Source organism: Salvelinus sp. IW2-2015, linkage group LG33 (assembly GCF_002910315.2).
Source record: "Salvelinus sp. IW2-2015 linkage group LG33, ASM291031v2, whole genome shotgun sequence".
Lineage (NCBI taxonomy): Eukaryota > Metazoa > Chordata > Actinopteri > Salmoniformes > Salmonidae > Salvelinus > Salvelinus sp. IW2-2015.
In genome coordinates this window covers 29045183-29060278 of record NC_036872.1, presented here as the reverse complement: position 1 = coordinate 29060278, position 15096 = coordinate 29045183, and the positions used below count along the sequence as shown (strand labels likewise).

The window sequence follows — 15096 nt, the reverse complement described above, 5'->3', positions numbered from 1 at the left end:
TATCAAAGGCAGCACTAAGGTCTAGGAGCACGAGGACAGATGCAGAGCCTCGGTCTGACGCCATTAAAAGGTCATTTACCACCTTCACAAGTGCAGTCTCAGTGCTATGATGGGGTCTAAAACCAGGCTGAAGCATTTCGTATACATTGTTTGTCTTCAGGAAGGCAGTGAGTTGCTGCGCAACAGCTTTTTCTAACATTTTTGAGAGGAATGGAAGATTCGATATAGGCCGATTAGTTTTTTATATTTTCTGGGTCAAGGATTGGCTTTTTCAAGAGAGGCTTTATTACTGCCACTTTTAGTGAGTTTGGTACACATCCGGTGGATAGAGAGCCGTGGCTGGAAAGCTGTGGCTGGAATAATATTCCATATTATGCAGTAGAGTGACTCAATTGAGCGTTGACATAGGATATTCCCATTAGAGATACACTAGGGGAAGGAAGAGATGAATAGGATAACATGGCGGATGTGATCACAACAGTGGATTCGATTTACTGTAAACTTATCCTATATTGTATGGATAGGGTGACACAACAGTTATGTGAAGCTGGGTGTCTGACACTGTATCCCTAGTTGGGCTTTGGAAGAATCCTCTGCCATAGATGTCCTAGATGTGAAACGAAGATCTATGGGTGAGATTCAGATGAAGTCAGCGGGACATTTTCAATTATCTCTTCTACCTGTTACTCTCTTCTCATATTGGGAATCTCAATGTCCAGTTAAAACGGAAACAAATGGCTCTCTTATGACTCACCACAGAGCAGAGGCCCCTGAATGCAAGAAGGATGAGCATGATCAGAGTGAATGCAGAAGCAGCAGACAGAGGCCCAGCGCTCCATCAGTGGTAAGCTGATGCTTCATCGCTCGTGCAGGGCAGGCGCCATGGCAGGTGCTTCAGTTTGAATGGTGTTGATGGATGCCGGGGCTGCAGCTCATTCTTTCAACTTTTCAAAAAGCGTTTGAGATGCGGCCTGTCAAAATGCCACGCAGTGCCGAGTCTCAGCGCCACCTCTGCCACTTTAATGTCAGAGTCATGGAAGTGTCAGGGGAACCTCTCTCTCTTTCTCTCTCCCTCTCGCTCTCTTACAAAATTGAAATCAGAGCTTTAGGCAAGGCAATTGTCACTCTGGCACATGGAGAGGCTGAGAGGCTGATCAACAGATGGAGAGATTGCAGAGAGAGAGCGAGGGAAAGTCTTGTCTCCCATCTTAGATACATCTGTCTGAACTTCATTAAAATGGGATCATAACAACTACGTTTCTATTTAGCTTTGACAGGGATAACAGTCAACAAGCACTTAACATCAGTGTCATCTAGGTACAGTACTGGATGATGTTGGACATTATCTGTGTACTTTGTTTCTGCTGCTGCCCTTTGTTCAGTCTGACTTATAACTTCATTTGAGACAATCTGGGAGCCATGCTCTCTCGCACTCTCTCTCTCTCAACTCAATTCAATTCATGGGGCTTTATTGGCATGGGAAACCTATGTTAACATTGCCAAGGCAAGTGAAATAGATAATAAACAAAAGTGAAATAAACAATAAAAAATGTACAGTAAACATGACACAAAAGTTCCAAAAGATTAAAGACATTTAAAATGTCATATTATGTCTATATACAGTTTGTAACAATGTGCAAATAGTTCAACTACAAAAGGAAATTAAATAAATATGGGTTGTATATACAATGGAGTTTGTTCTTCAATGGTTGCTCTTTTCAAATGGCTAACAGGTCACACATCTTGCTGCTATGATGGCACACTGTGGTATTTCACCCAATAGATATGGGAGTTTATAAAAATTTGATTTATTTTTTAAATTCTTTGTGGGTCTGTGTAATCTGAGGGAAATATGTGTCTCTGATATGGTCATACATTTGGTAGGAGGTTAGGAAGTGCAGCTCAGTTTCCACCTCGTTTTGTGGGCAGTGTGCACATAGCCTGTCTTCTCTTGAGAGCCAGGTCTGCCTACAGCGGCCTTTCTCAATAGCAAAGTCATGCTCATTGAGTCTGTACATAGTCAAAGCTTTCCTTCATTTTGGGTCAGTCACAGTGGTCAGGTATTCTGCTACTGTGTACTCTCTGTTTAGGGCCAAATAGCATTCTAGTTTGCTCAGTTTTTTTGTTAATTACTTCATCTTCATGTTTTCCCATGATTTGTTTGGGTCTAATTGTGTTGCATTCCTGGGGGTCTGTTTGTGTTTGTGAACAGAGCTCCATGACCAGCTTGCTTATGGGACTCTTCTCCAGGTTAATCTCTCTGTAGGTGATGGCTTTGTTATGGAAGGTTTGGGAATGCTTCCTTTTAGGTGGTTGTGGAATTTAATGGCTCTTTTCTGGATTTTGATAATTAGCGGGTATCAGCTAAAATCTGGTGTTTCAATTCGTTTTTCCCCCACATTTTGTGAATTATTGGTTGGTGAGCGAACCCCACAACCATAAAGGGCAATGGGTTCTATAACTGATTCAAGTATTTTTAGCCAGATCCTAATAGGTATGTCAAATTTGATGTTCCTTTTGATGGCATAGAAGGCCCTTCTTGCTTTGTTTCTCAGATCATTCACAGCTTTGTGGAAGTTACCTGTGGCGCTGATGTTTAGGCCGAGGTATTTATCGTTTTTTTGTGTGCTCGGGGGCAACGGTGTCGAGATGGAATTTGTACACATGGTCCTGGCAACTGAAMATTTTTTGGAACACCATTATTTTTGTCTTACTGAGATTTACTGTCACGGCCCACGTCTGACAGAATCTGTGCAGAAGATCTAGGTGCTGCTGTAGGCCCTCCTTGGTTGAGGACAGAAGCACCAGATCATCAGCAAACAGTAGCCATTTGACTTCAGATTCTAGTACGGTGAGGCCAGGTGCTGCAGACTGTTCTAGTACCCTTGCCAATTTGTTGATATATATGTTGAAGAGGGTGGAGCTTAAGCTGCATCCCTGTCTCACCCCGCGGTCCTGTGGAAAGAAATGTTTGTGTACATGTATTTTAGAATGTATGTTTTTCCCCCAACCCCACTTTCCATCAATTTGTTTAGCAGACACTCATGCCAAATTGAGTCAAAAGCTTTTTTGAAACCAACAAAGCAGGAGAAAACTTTGCCTTTGTTTTTGTTTGTTTGTTTGTCAATTAGGATGAACATTGGGAACATGCCAAAGCTGAGGATGATGTTAAAGAGTTTAAGTATAGCCAATTGGAATTTCTGGTCTGTATTTATTAAATTTCATGTAGGATACCATCAACACCACAGGCCTTTTTGGGTTGGAGGGTTTGTATTTTGTCCTGTAGTTCATTCAATGAATCCAGTGGGTTCTGGTAGTCTTTAATATCTGACTGACTGAAGATTTGTAATTGATCATGTATATGTTTTTGCTGTTTGTTCTTTGTTCTTTGTTATAGAGCCAAAAAGATTAGAAAAGTGGTTAATCCACACATCTCCGTTTTGGATAGATAACTCTTCGTGTTGTTGTTTGTTTAGTGTATTAAACTTTTCCCAGAAGTGGTTCGATTCTATGGATTCTTCAATTACATTGAGCTGATTTCTAACGTGCTGTTCCTTCTTTTTCCGTAGTGTATTTCTGTATTGTTTTAATGATTCACCATAGTGAAAGCGTAGACTCAGGTTTTCTGAGTCTCTATGTTTTTGGTTGGATAGGTTTCTCAGTTTCTTTCTTAGGTTTTTCCATTCTTCATCAAACATTGTCATTCATTGTCATTGTTGTTAATTTTCTTAGGTTGTCTGCTTGACATGTTCAGATTTGACAGGGAAGCTGAAAGGTCAAATATACTGTTTAGGCTTTCTACTCCCAAGTTTACACCTTCCCTATTACAGATATAAGTTTTGTCCATGAAGTTGTCTAAAAGGGATTGAATTTGTTGTTGCCTAATTGTTTTTGGTAGGTTTCTACATTTCTTAATATTGTGCAGTTCCTTTGGCTTTGATGCATCGTGTTTGAGTATTGCTCTGTTCAGGTAGACTGCGATTTTGCTGTGATCTTATATGAGTGATGGTGGGCAGACTGTGAATGCTCCGAGAGACTCTGGGTTGAGGTCAGTGATAAAGTAATCTAAAGTACTACAGCCAAGGAATGAGCTGTAGGTGTACCTAGCATAGGAGTCTCCTTGAAGCCTACCATTGACTATGTACAGATCCAGCGTGCGACAGAGCTACAGGAGTTTTTGTTGGTTGTCTTGTCATAGTTTTGTCTAGAGGTGCATATTTGGGAGGGATACTGTCACCTCCAGGTAGGTGTTTGTCCCCCTGTGTGCTGAGATTGTCAGGTTCTTGTCCAGTTCTGGCATTTAAGTCACCACAAACTAGTASATGTCCCATGGCCTAGAAATGGTTGATCTCCCCTTCAAGTATGGAGAAGCTGTCATCGTTTAAAATATGGGTATTCTATTGGGGGTATATACAGTGGGGAGAACAAGTATTTGATACACTGCCGATTTTGCAWGTTTTCCTACTTACAAAGCATGTAGAGGTCTGTAATTTTTATCATAGGTACACTTCAACTGTGAGAGGCGGAATCTAAAACAAAAATCCAGAAAATCACATTGTATGATTTTTAAGTAAATAATTTGCATTTTATTGCATGACATAAGTATTTGATACATCAGAGAAGCAGAACTTAATATTTGGTACAGAAACCTTTGTGTGCAATTACAGAGATCATACGTTTCCTGTAGTTCTTGACCAGGTTTGCACACACTGCAGCAGGGATTTTGGCCCACTCCTCCATACAGACCTTCTCCAGATCCTTCAGGTTTCGGGGCTGTCGCTGGGAATACGGACTTTCAGCTCCCTCAAAGATTTTCTATTGGGTTCAGGTCTGGAGACTGGCTAGGCCACTCAAGAGCCTTAAGATGCTTCTTACGGAGCCACTCCTTAGTTGCCCTGGCTGTGTGTTTCGGGTCGTTGTCATGCTGGAAGAACCAGCCACGACCCATCTTCAATGCTCCTACTGAGGGAAGGAGGTTGTTGGCCAAGCTCGCGATACATGGCCCATCCATCCTCCCCTCAATACGGTGCAGTCGTCCTGTCCCTTTTGCAGAAAAGCATCCCCAAAGATGATGTTTCCACCTCCATGCTTCACGGTTGGGATGGTGTTCTTGGGGTTGTACTCATCCTTCTTCTTCCTCCAAACACGGCGAGTGGAGTTTTAGACCAAAAAGCTCTATTTTTGTCTCATCAGACCACATGACCTTCTCCCATTCCTCCTCTGGATCATCCAGATGGTCATTGGCAAACTTCAGACGGGCCTGGACATGCGCTGGCTTGAGCAGGGGGACCTTGCGTGCGCTGCAGGATTTTAATCCATGACGGCATGGTGTGTTACTAATGGTTTCTTTGAGACTGTGGTCCCGCTCCTTCAGTGTCATTGACCAGTCCTGCCGTGTAGTTCTGGCTGATCCCTCACCTTCCTCATGATCATTGATGCCCACGAAGGTGAGATCTTGCATGGAGTCCCAGACCGAGGGTGATTGACCGTCATCTTGAACTTCTTCCATTTGTCTAATAATTGCGCCAACAGTTGTTGCCTTCTCACCAAGCTGCTTGCCTATTGTCCTGTAGCCCATCCCAGCCTTGTGCAGGTCTACAAATTGTATCCCTGATGTCCTTACACAGCTCTCTGGTCCTTGGCCATTGTGGAGAGGTTGGAGTCTGTTTGATTGAGTGTGTGGACAGGGTGTCTTTATACAGTGTAACGAGTTTCAAACAGGTGCAGTTAATACAGTAATGTGAGTGAAGAACAGGAGGGCTCTTAAAGAAAAACTAACAGGTCTGTGAGAGACGGAATTTACTGGTTGGTAGGTGATCAAATACTTATGTCATGCAATAAAATGCAAATTAATTACTTAAAAATCATACAATGTGATTTTCTGGATTTTTGTTTTAGATCCGTCTCTCACAGTTGAAGTGTACCTATGAATAAAAATGACAGACCTCTACATGCTTTGTAAGTAGGAAAACTGCAAAATCGGCAGTGTATCAAATACTTTTTCTCCCCACTGTAAGTAGCACACATGAGGAAATGTTTTTTCTGTTGAAATAATTTCTATTCATTTCTAGCCAGATGTAAAAATGTCTCCTGTTTTGACTAATTTAATAGAGTGGGTTAGTCTGCTCTACACCAAATTAGCATACCCCTGAGTCTCTTCCCTGTTTCACAACTTGGAGTTTGTTGGATTGGACTACCAGCTCTCTGGCAACCAGTGGTCCATCCCCTCTATACCATGTTTCTTGTAGGATGAAAATGTTTGATTTTTCCTAATTTCTTTGAATGTCTTGGTGTTTTTGCTCTTTAGCCAGAAGGCAGATGACCTCAGACCTTGCATATTCCAGGATAGATTGAAAAAGCTTCTTCGACCACAAAACTTTTACTATCACTCCCTTGAGTGGCTATGGCCACCCTTTCCTGCTGGGCCCTCAGGTTTGTGCCCGTGTGAATTATAATGTGGCTGGGGGACCCTAGTTGTGTCCTCTGACAACAGCCATTTGAGACAATGAGGAGCAGCCATTTGAGTCAAAGGGATGAGCTGTAGGTGTACCTAGCATTGGAGTCTCCTCGGGTGGATGTGTGGAGTTTCAGAAGAAGCTATCGGGGGAGCTATCAGAGGGGGTGGGGTCTGTTGGGTTGGTGGGTCTGTCCTATTGTGGTGTTGAGGTTGTGGTCCGGGTCTGAGGTGGGCTGTTTTGCTGGCTTCTCTGGGGAGTGTCCTGCTCTCTGTCACACCTCCAGCTTTCTCCCTCCTCCTTCACGCTGTTAGCTGTGCCATGCGTGTCTCTCTCCTCCTCCTTCACCACTGTTAGTCTGTGCCATGTGTTTCCTCCCTTCCTCTCACCGCTGTTAGCTGTGCCATGTGTGTCTCTCCTCTCTCTCCTTCACCACTGTTAGCTGTGCATGTGTTTCTCCCTCCTCCTTCACCGCTGTTAGCTGTGCCACTGTGTGTCCTCTCTCTTCCTCCTTCACCACTGTTAGCTGTGCCATGTGTTTCTCACCTCCTCCTTCACCACTGTTAGCTGTGCCATGTGTTTCTCCCTCCTCCTTCACTGATGTTAGCTGTGCCATGTGTTCCTCTCCCTCCTCCTTCACCGCTGTTAGCTGTGCCATGTGTTTTCTCCCTCCTCCTTCACCTGTTAGCTGTGCATGTGTTTCTCACCTCCTCCTTCACCGCTGTTAGCTGTGCCATGTGTCTCTCTCTCCTCCTTCACCACTGTTAGCTGTGCCATGTGTTTCCCTCTCCTTACCATGTTAGCTGTGCATGTGTTCCTCTCCTCCTCCTTCACCGCTGTTAGCTGTGCATGTGTTCTCTCCTCTCCTTCACTGTTAGCTGTGCCATGTGTGTCTCTCTCTTCCTCCTTCACACTGTTTAGCTGTGCATGTGTTTCTCACCTCCTCCTTCACGTGTTAGCTGTGCCATGTGTTCTCTCTCTCCTCCTTCCACTGTTAGCTGTGCCATGTGTTTCTTCCCTCTCTTCACCACTGTTGCTTGTCCATGTGTTTCTCCTCCTCCTTCACACTGTTAGCTGTGCCATGTGTGTCCTCTCCTCCTCCTTCACCGCTGTTAGCTGTGCCATGTGTTTTCTCACCTCCCCTTCACCGCTGTTAGCTGTGCCTGTGTTTTCCCTCCTCCTTCACTCTGTTAGCTGTGCATGTGTCTCCTCTCCTCCTTTCACCACTGTTAGCTGTGCCATGTGTTTCTCCCTCCTCCTTCACCTGTTAGCTGTGCATGTGTTCTCTCCCTCCTCCTTCACCGCTGTTAGCTGTGCCATGTGTTCTCTCTCCTCCTTCACTCCTGTTAGCTGTGCCTGTGGTTTCTCCTCCTCCTTCACGCTGTTAGCTGTGCCATGTGTTCTCTCCCTCCTCCTTCACCTGTTAGCTGTGCATGTGTTTCTCCCTCCTCCTTCACCCTGTTAGCTGTGCCATGTGTTTTCCCCTCCTCCTTCACTGCTGTTAGCTGTGCCATGTGTTCTCTCCCTCCTCCTTCACCCTGTTAGCTGTGCCATGTGTTTCTCCCTCCTCCTTCCCGCTGTTAGCTGTGTCATGTGTTTCTCTCTCTCCTTCACGCTGTTAGCTGTGCCATGTGTTTCTCCTCCTCCTTCACGCTGTTAGCTGTGCCATGTGTTTCTCCTCTCCTCCTTCACACTGTTAGCTGTGCATGTGTTTCTCCCTCTCCTTCATACGCTGTTAGCTGTGCATGTGTGTCCTCCTCCTCCTTCACGCTGTTAGCTGTGCATGTGTGTTTCTCTCTCCTCCTTCACACGCTGTTAGCTGTGGCATGTGTTTCTCCCTCCTCCTTCCGCTGTTGTGGCCATGTGTTTCTCACCTCCTCCTTCACCGCTGTTAGCTGTGCCATGTGTGTCTCTCTCTCCTCCTTCACCGCTGTTAGCTGTGCCATGTGTTTCTGACCTCCTCCTTCGCCGCTGTTAGCTGTGCCATGTGTGTCTCTCCCTCCTTCACTGCATTTAGCTGTGCCATGTGTGTCTCACTCTCCTCCTTCACCGCTGTTAGCTATGCCATGTGTGTCTCTCCCTCCTCCTTCACCGCTGTTAGCTGTGCCATGTGTGTCTCACCTCCTCTTTCGCCGCTGTTAGCTGTGCCATGTGTGTCTCACCTCCTCCTTCACCACTGTTATCTGTGCCATGTGTGTTTCTCACCTCCTCCTTCACCACTGTTATCTGTGCCATGTGTTTCTCACCTCCTCCTTCACCGCTGTTAGCTGTGCCATGTGTGTCTCTCCCTCCTCCTTCACTGCATTTAGCTGTGCCATGTGGTCCTCTCTCTTCTCCTTAAGTTCTCTCACCTCAGTCCGGAGTGCAGCCAGTTCTCTCAGACAGCCGTCCATCTCCACCTCCCGCCCTCCGGGTCTTGTTGGGGGTGTGTTGTTGTGCTGGTCTGGTTTGTTCTGTCTGGATTTTGTGGAATAGCTCTCTGAGCTCCACCATGTCTCTCTCCAGCTTGGTGAATTTATCCCTCTCAATGATGGAGGAGCAGTGCAGTTGTGGGACCTGGGTGTGTTCAGTGCTGGGGGGTGTGATCAGACTCACTCAGGGTGGGGGAGTAGTCACTGATAGAGAGCCTTTCCTGCTGTGCTCTTTTATCCCGTTAAAGTCCTGCTGGAACTGCTTGAGGATGTCCTGCACCATTACTGTCTCAGACTTGTACACGTTGACAGAGGTTGTTTCAATTTCCTCAATGTCTAGTATTCTGAGTTTCCACACTGGGCCAATACCCTCTCTCTTGACATAGGGGTAGTGTGCTCTTATAGCACTGCGCCATGCCAGGGGATGTTCTGTGTGGAAAATGTAGTTGCTTATGTTACCCTCTTTGTAGCAGTCAGCAAATAGTTTCTCTGGATTGTCCTTGAGGAGCTTATTTTTGTACTTATTCCGTGCCATGTTATTTTTAATATCCAAAGGTTACTGCACAGGGATAAGCCATGGCGCAGGGGTCTTCAAAGGGTGGGGGAGGCTGTGAAACCCTGCTGCCATTGTTAGGCTCAATAGTTTTCACACATCTCACTTCACACTTCAGTGCTAATTGAAGTTGCAGCCAGGCCTGTTCTGTCCTAGCAGCTTGGTAGCCTTATTTACCACGCTGTATATAACAACATTACTTATAGATTATTGTATTTTACTTTTTGGCTTCAGAAGTAGGTTCAGACTGAACATCACTTTGCGTTGGATGGTATTTCCAGGTTTCGGTTTGTTATAAGTTTTTTCTTGATAGTCCTTGGTAGTAAGAATCCATTCAGGTAATTTTGGTTTTAGGTATGGAAAATCAAGGTTTTAGGTATGGAATTTTGATTTGGTTTGAATGTTTTGATATAGAGGCTAGTATCCTGTATAAGTTTATCTACATTTATCCCACTATAATACTATTGTTTTTGCAGAAGAACTCAGGAGCTCATGAGCACAGGATCTCTCTCTCTCTCTGTCGCTCTGTCTCTCTCTCTGTGTCTCTGTCTGTCTGCCTCTCTCTCTCTCTCTGCCTCTCTCTCTCTCTGTGTCTCTGTCTGTCTGCCTCTCTCTCTGCCTCTCTCTCTCTCTCTTTGCCTCTCTCTCCCTCGCTCTCTCTCTCTCTCTGCCTCACTCTCTCTCTCTCTCTGCCTCGCTCTCTCCGTCTCTCTGCCTTGCTCTCTGTCTCTCTCTCTGCCTCGCTCTCTGTCTCTCTCTCTGTGTGTCTCGCTCTCTGTCTCTCTCTCTGTCTTCCTCTTTACCACTCGCTCTCTCGCTGCCTCTTTTGATAAGACACATTATGTTTTAATGCTGTGGAATAGAGAGAAAGGCTCATCAACATGGGGGGACATGACCTTAGGTCGGAGGAGAGATTGGACAATTAGATTCAATGATGGGGGAGAAGTGGGGACATGTATCTTTACTTTGGCCTTTCTTACCATCCAAACAATGTTTATAGGTTTAACTTTATTCAGAGAGAGGAAGCAAGCGATTGGGCAATTTGTCATGCCACTGTGTCATGAGCCTCAACATAACAGCCATTACACTGACCACTTACTCTGTTGATGCGTACCGAATGGCACCCTATTCCCTTTATAGTGCACTACTTTTGATGGACCCTTGTCAAAAATAGTGCACTGTCAACGAAATAGGGTGCCATTTTGAACGCATCCATAGATACAGGGTTTGTCACTCTGTTAGTTGCTGATTTGGTGATCCACAGTCGCCCAAGACATCAGAAGGGGTGAGAAATAGAGTGATCATCTCACTCAGATCTTAGTTGAATTTTGGAGTTAGCTTGTTAGCCTGTTGTATTAGCCAAAGCAATGGTATGTAACAAAATACAGTCAAAAGCTAAAATTTCACTCAAAGCAGAGCTCTGGCTAATAAGAGCCAAGGTGTGTCAAAATCCTCAAGCCTCAGTCTTGGATCTCATCATTTCAATGTAATTTCATCGTGATTAATACTGAATGTGTGACATTTTAGTGTGGGCACGTCTTTAATTGATTATTTACACTTCCCCCACCAGGAGTAGTAGAATGGATAGACTAGGACACATGCAAGACTAGAGCAATGAGCACTGACCCTAGTCTCAAATTGCACCCTATTCTCTAAATAGTGCACTACTTTTGACCAGGGTCCATAGTCCCATTTGGGACATATTGCTAGTGTCTTTAACAGCCAGCTGTATGGAAGAGATAGAGCTTCTGTCAGTAAGAGTTCTTATCCCCTCTAGTCTTCTACTCTATTTAGTGACAGCATGCTGACCAGGTATTTTCAATAGAGAACTAACGATTCCATTTAGGACTCTCCAGTGGGATAGAATAGTGAATGTATACACATTAATTGCATTTGTGGTGGAACATTGAACATGGTTCCATAGTTCCAAAGTACAATAATGTCGATTGAAACAAATAGTAAGTCATACACACCTGTCTAATCTTGTGTGTGTGTGTGCATGCGTGCGTGTGTGTGTGTTCTTATTCCAGGTCTGAAACGTAGCTATACGTGTGAAGTCTGCAATGTCACACTCAACTCTGTGGCACAGTACCATGCACATCTGCAGGGCTCAAAGCACCAAAACAAGTGAGTCTTCTCCTCTGTGTACTGCAGCTAAACAGACAATGTCACACTTTGTTTTCTCCTTGTCTGATGGTGAGTTGCCAGCATTTAAATTGTATTGCGCTTGGTTTACGTATATGTATGCTATGCCATTGAAATTCAATTGGCACTTTCAAGGAGGGTTTTTACATTTTGCATCAGCCATAAAAAAAAAAGCTGAGAGCGAGTGAGCAAAATATCAGAGGGGAGGAGTGAGAGTCTCTCTGCTGGCTTTGGGCATCTTTGGATATTTTTCCACTTATGTTCAATCTCATTGAAAGCAGTTAATTTTTAAGGAGGAGAAATGTGTCTAATTGAGACATTTTTCCACTTCTTTCACATTGCTGCTGCTAATTGGTGGCCATGCCGTGGTGCCTGCAGGAGCGAAACGCAGATCAACAAGTGCTTGTTCTACTGTAGACACAACACCCAGAGCCCAGGCTAGCGCCACCAGGCCGTGCTCATCAGAGTGAACAAACAACTAGTGCTAATACACAACCATAATGCACACACAACCATCTAACTCAAACAACCTTGCTAATACACAACCAACGCACAAAACTAACAGTAAGTCTTCTAACTCAAGCGGGCCATGCTGAAACATGATCAACACTCAGTGTTCAGAGTCAAACACGCAGCTTTTGTCCTGAAACAGTATGTAGGGACAGTATGTAGGGTCGGTATGCAGAGACAGAATGCAAATGTAGGGAGGGCAGTCAGAGGATGACCTGGTATTGGGCCCAACTCAGCACAGCCTGGCCAGTTGGTGTGAATTGATGGGCTTTTCCATGGTGCGTGTCCTAGAATGAATTCCCCCTGTAGGACCCTCTCTGCCCGTACGTGTCCACAGGGATGCAGGCATCAAGAGACATGACACTTTAGCCCTGCACCTTAGTCACACTCCACTGCCTCATTGGTGCTAGTGGCTTTCCACACAGGCAGATCCACCTACCCCAGTAGGCCAAAGCAACTTCTCTTTCCTCTCGTTCTCTCTCTCTCTGGGTGTATTTAGGTCAGTGCTTTATGCCAGTTTACCCAGATAGAATAGCTATCCGGTGCATGTGACAATAAAAATTCTCTCTCTCTCCAGAGAGGGGAGATATGTCATTGTTGTCTCTTGTCCTATATACAGCCAGACAAATAGAAGATGGCAGTTTATATGAAAGCAGTGGTGCATTTGATGATTTGGATTATATAGTTACTTTTTAATTTGATGGAATGACTTCACAGAGAAGGGTTAGGCTACAGTAAACACTCATCAACAGTTTGTCAGTCATTTGTCTGAATACTATTTCCACTGAAAAAATTATGCACTATAAATTGCATGAGGTCAGGTTAGGTAAGGGTCATATTGACCTCCCCAGTCTCATCACAAATTGATACCAGCAAGCCAAGATTCACGAACTCAGCGTAGCTAACTTGAACCGAGTCCAAGAACTTCAGAGAGGAAATTCTATTTTGACTGAGGGTGGGGGACAAATTACCCCTTCACAATATGCTTACTAATGAGATGTGTGATCAATACTACACTAACAAGCCTGCTACAACGGTACAAAGCCTGGATGCTTAAATACTTAAACCCATGCCAGTGCTACTGGCATCTGAAGCAGAAAGTATGCCACAAATCAAGGTCGTCCTTTCATTTACTAACTCAATTTGGCTGTCTGACATGTTTCTCTTTTTGCTTTCCAAGTATTCTTCACAGTCAGTCACTTCATTTGAGCACACCGTAGCACTGTACCAGTCAGTCGTTGTCCTGCGCTTCATTTGAGCACACAGTAGCAATGTACCTGTTTGTGTCTCAAATGGCACCCTATTCCCTATATAGTGCACTCCTTTTTGACGAGGATCCATCGTTTGTCCTTCCTTGTTACGGCATAAGGAGTCTTTTAGGAGGGGCTTGTCTGGTCCAGGCTGCTGTGACAGAAATAGCCTGCTGGCTTTGTGAGCTGACTGAGCTCCCATCTCCTCCCCAGTCTCAAGGTCTGACTGATTGATAGGGGTTTTTGCTGACTACAGCAGACTGACTGAGTGCACAGACAGGGATCCTAGACGTGGCTGTCGGCTGGCTGGTCAGTGTGAACTAAGGAGAAACTGGAGAGGGAACCCGTTTGACCTCTAGTTCAGGACAGGCGAGGAGGGAGGAGGAGGAGGCACTGCAGCTCTCTCTTTCTCTTCTATCACTGGAGGTCAAGAACCATGTGACAGTGCAGTAGCCTATCTCATACTTACACATTACTTGAGTTTATTGTTAAATGTTCTGCTAAGTAAGATACCGACATCTCTGGCGATGACCTAGTGTTGGACCATGTGAACAAGCTTAGCCTATAGATTTACATTTCACATTTGAGTCATTTAGCAGATGCTCTTATCCAGAGTGACTTTCAGGAGCTATTAGGGTTAAGTGCATTGCTCAAGGGCATATCGGCAGATTTTTTACCTAGTCGGCTCGGAGATTCGAACCAGTGACCTTTTGTTTACTGGCCCTACACTCAGCTTCTTGAGGATTAGCGGGTCCCCTGTGGGACGGTTGAGCTAACGTAGGCTAATGTGATTAGCATAAGGTTGTAAGTAACAAGAACATTTCCCAGGACACATCTGATATTGTCAGAAAGCTTAAATTCTTGTTAATCTAACTGCACTGTCCAATTTACACTAGCTATTACAGTGAAAGAATACCATGCTATTGTTTGAGGAGAGTGCACAGTAGTGCACAGTTTTGAACTTGAAAAGTTATTAATAAACAAATTAGGCACATTTGGGCAGTCTTGATACAAAGTTTTGAACAGAAATGCAATGGTTCATTGGATCAGACTAAAACTTTGCACATACACTGCTGCCATCTCGTGGCCAATATCTAAATTGCACCTGTGCTGGAATAATACATTATGGCCTTTCTCTTGCATTTCAAAGATGGTACCATTTTTCTTTCTTTGTATTATCTTTTACCAGATCTAATGTGTTATATTCTCCAACATTCCTTTCACATTTCCACAAACTGCAAAGTGTTTCCTTTCAAATGGTACCAAGAAAATGCATATCCTTACTTCAGGGCCTGAGGTACAGGCAGTTAGATTTGGGTATGTCATTTTAGGCGAAAATTGAAAAAAAGGGGCCTACCTGCCGCCTCTAGATGTGGGATAACAGAGCCTGAGATGGTGTTTCCTATGTGTAATGTCATCATCCACTGCAAGAGATCGAGACACAGGAGCAGCCAGGCTCGGAAATAAGAGCCTTGGTCACAACATGCATTTTCATGATCAAACGTGAAGAGGGGAAGGTAACGAGGCCGGTGGGAGCGTTACGAGGCGAGGCGGGGGCACGTTGTGTGATCGAGACCAGTCCCTCAGTCCCTCCGCTCCTCAGTCCCTCCGCTCTTCCACTATTGATAGGTCAAGCAGACAGCCTCATTACCATGCCGTCACCAATCCCTCGCCCAACTATCTCCATTCCCCGCTGCTCGCCTGCACTCATCTCTCCCTCCCTCCCAGCCTCCCTCACCATCCCCCCACACTCACACATACTAATGGTGTGC

The 15096-nt window shown here is 44.8% G+C and overlaps 1 protein-coding gene across 1 annotated transcript in view; it reads left to right on the top strand.

The window, feature by feature from the left end:
- Nucleotides 1-15096, top strand: part of zmat4a (zinc finger, matrin-type 4a) — a 225006-nt gene that overhangs the window by 191185 nt on the left and 18725 nt on the right. Inside the window, exon 6 of the mRNA XM_023978307.2 lies at nucleotides 11450-11546. Coding sequence (XP_023834075.1) covers nucleotides 11450-11546 — 97 coding nt within the window. The remainder of the gene's footprint in view (nucleotides 1-11449; nucleotides 11547-15096) is intronic.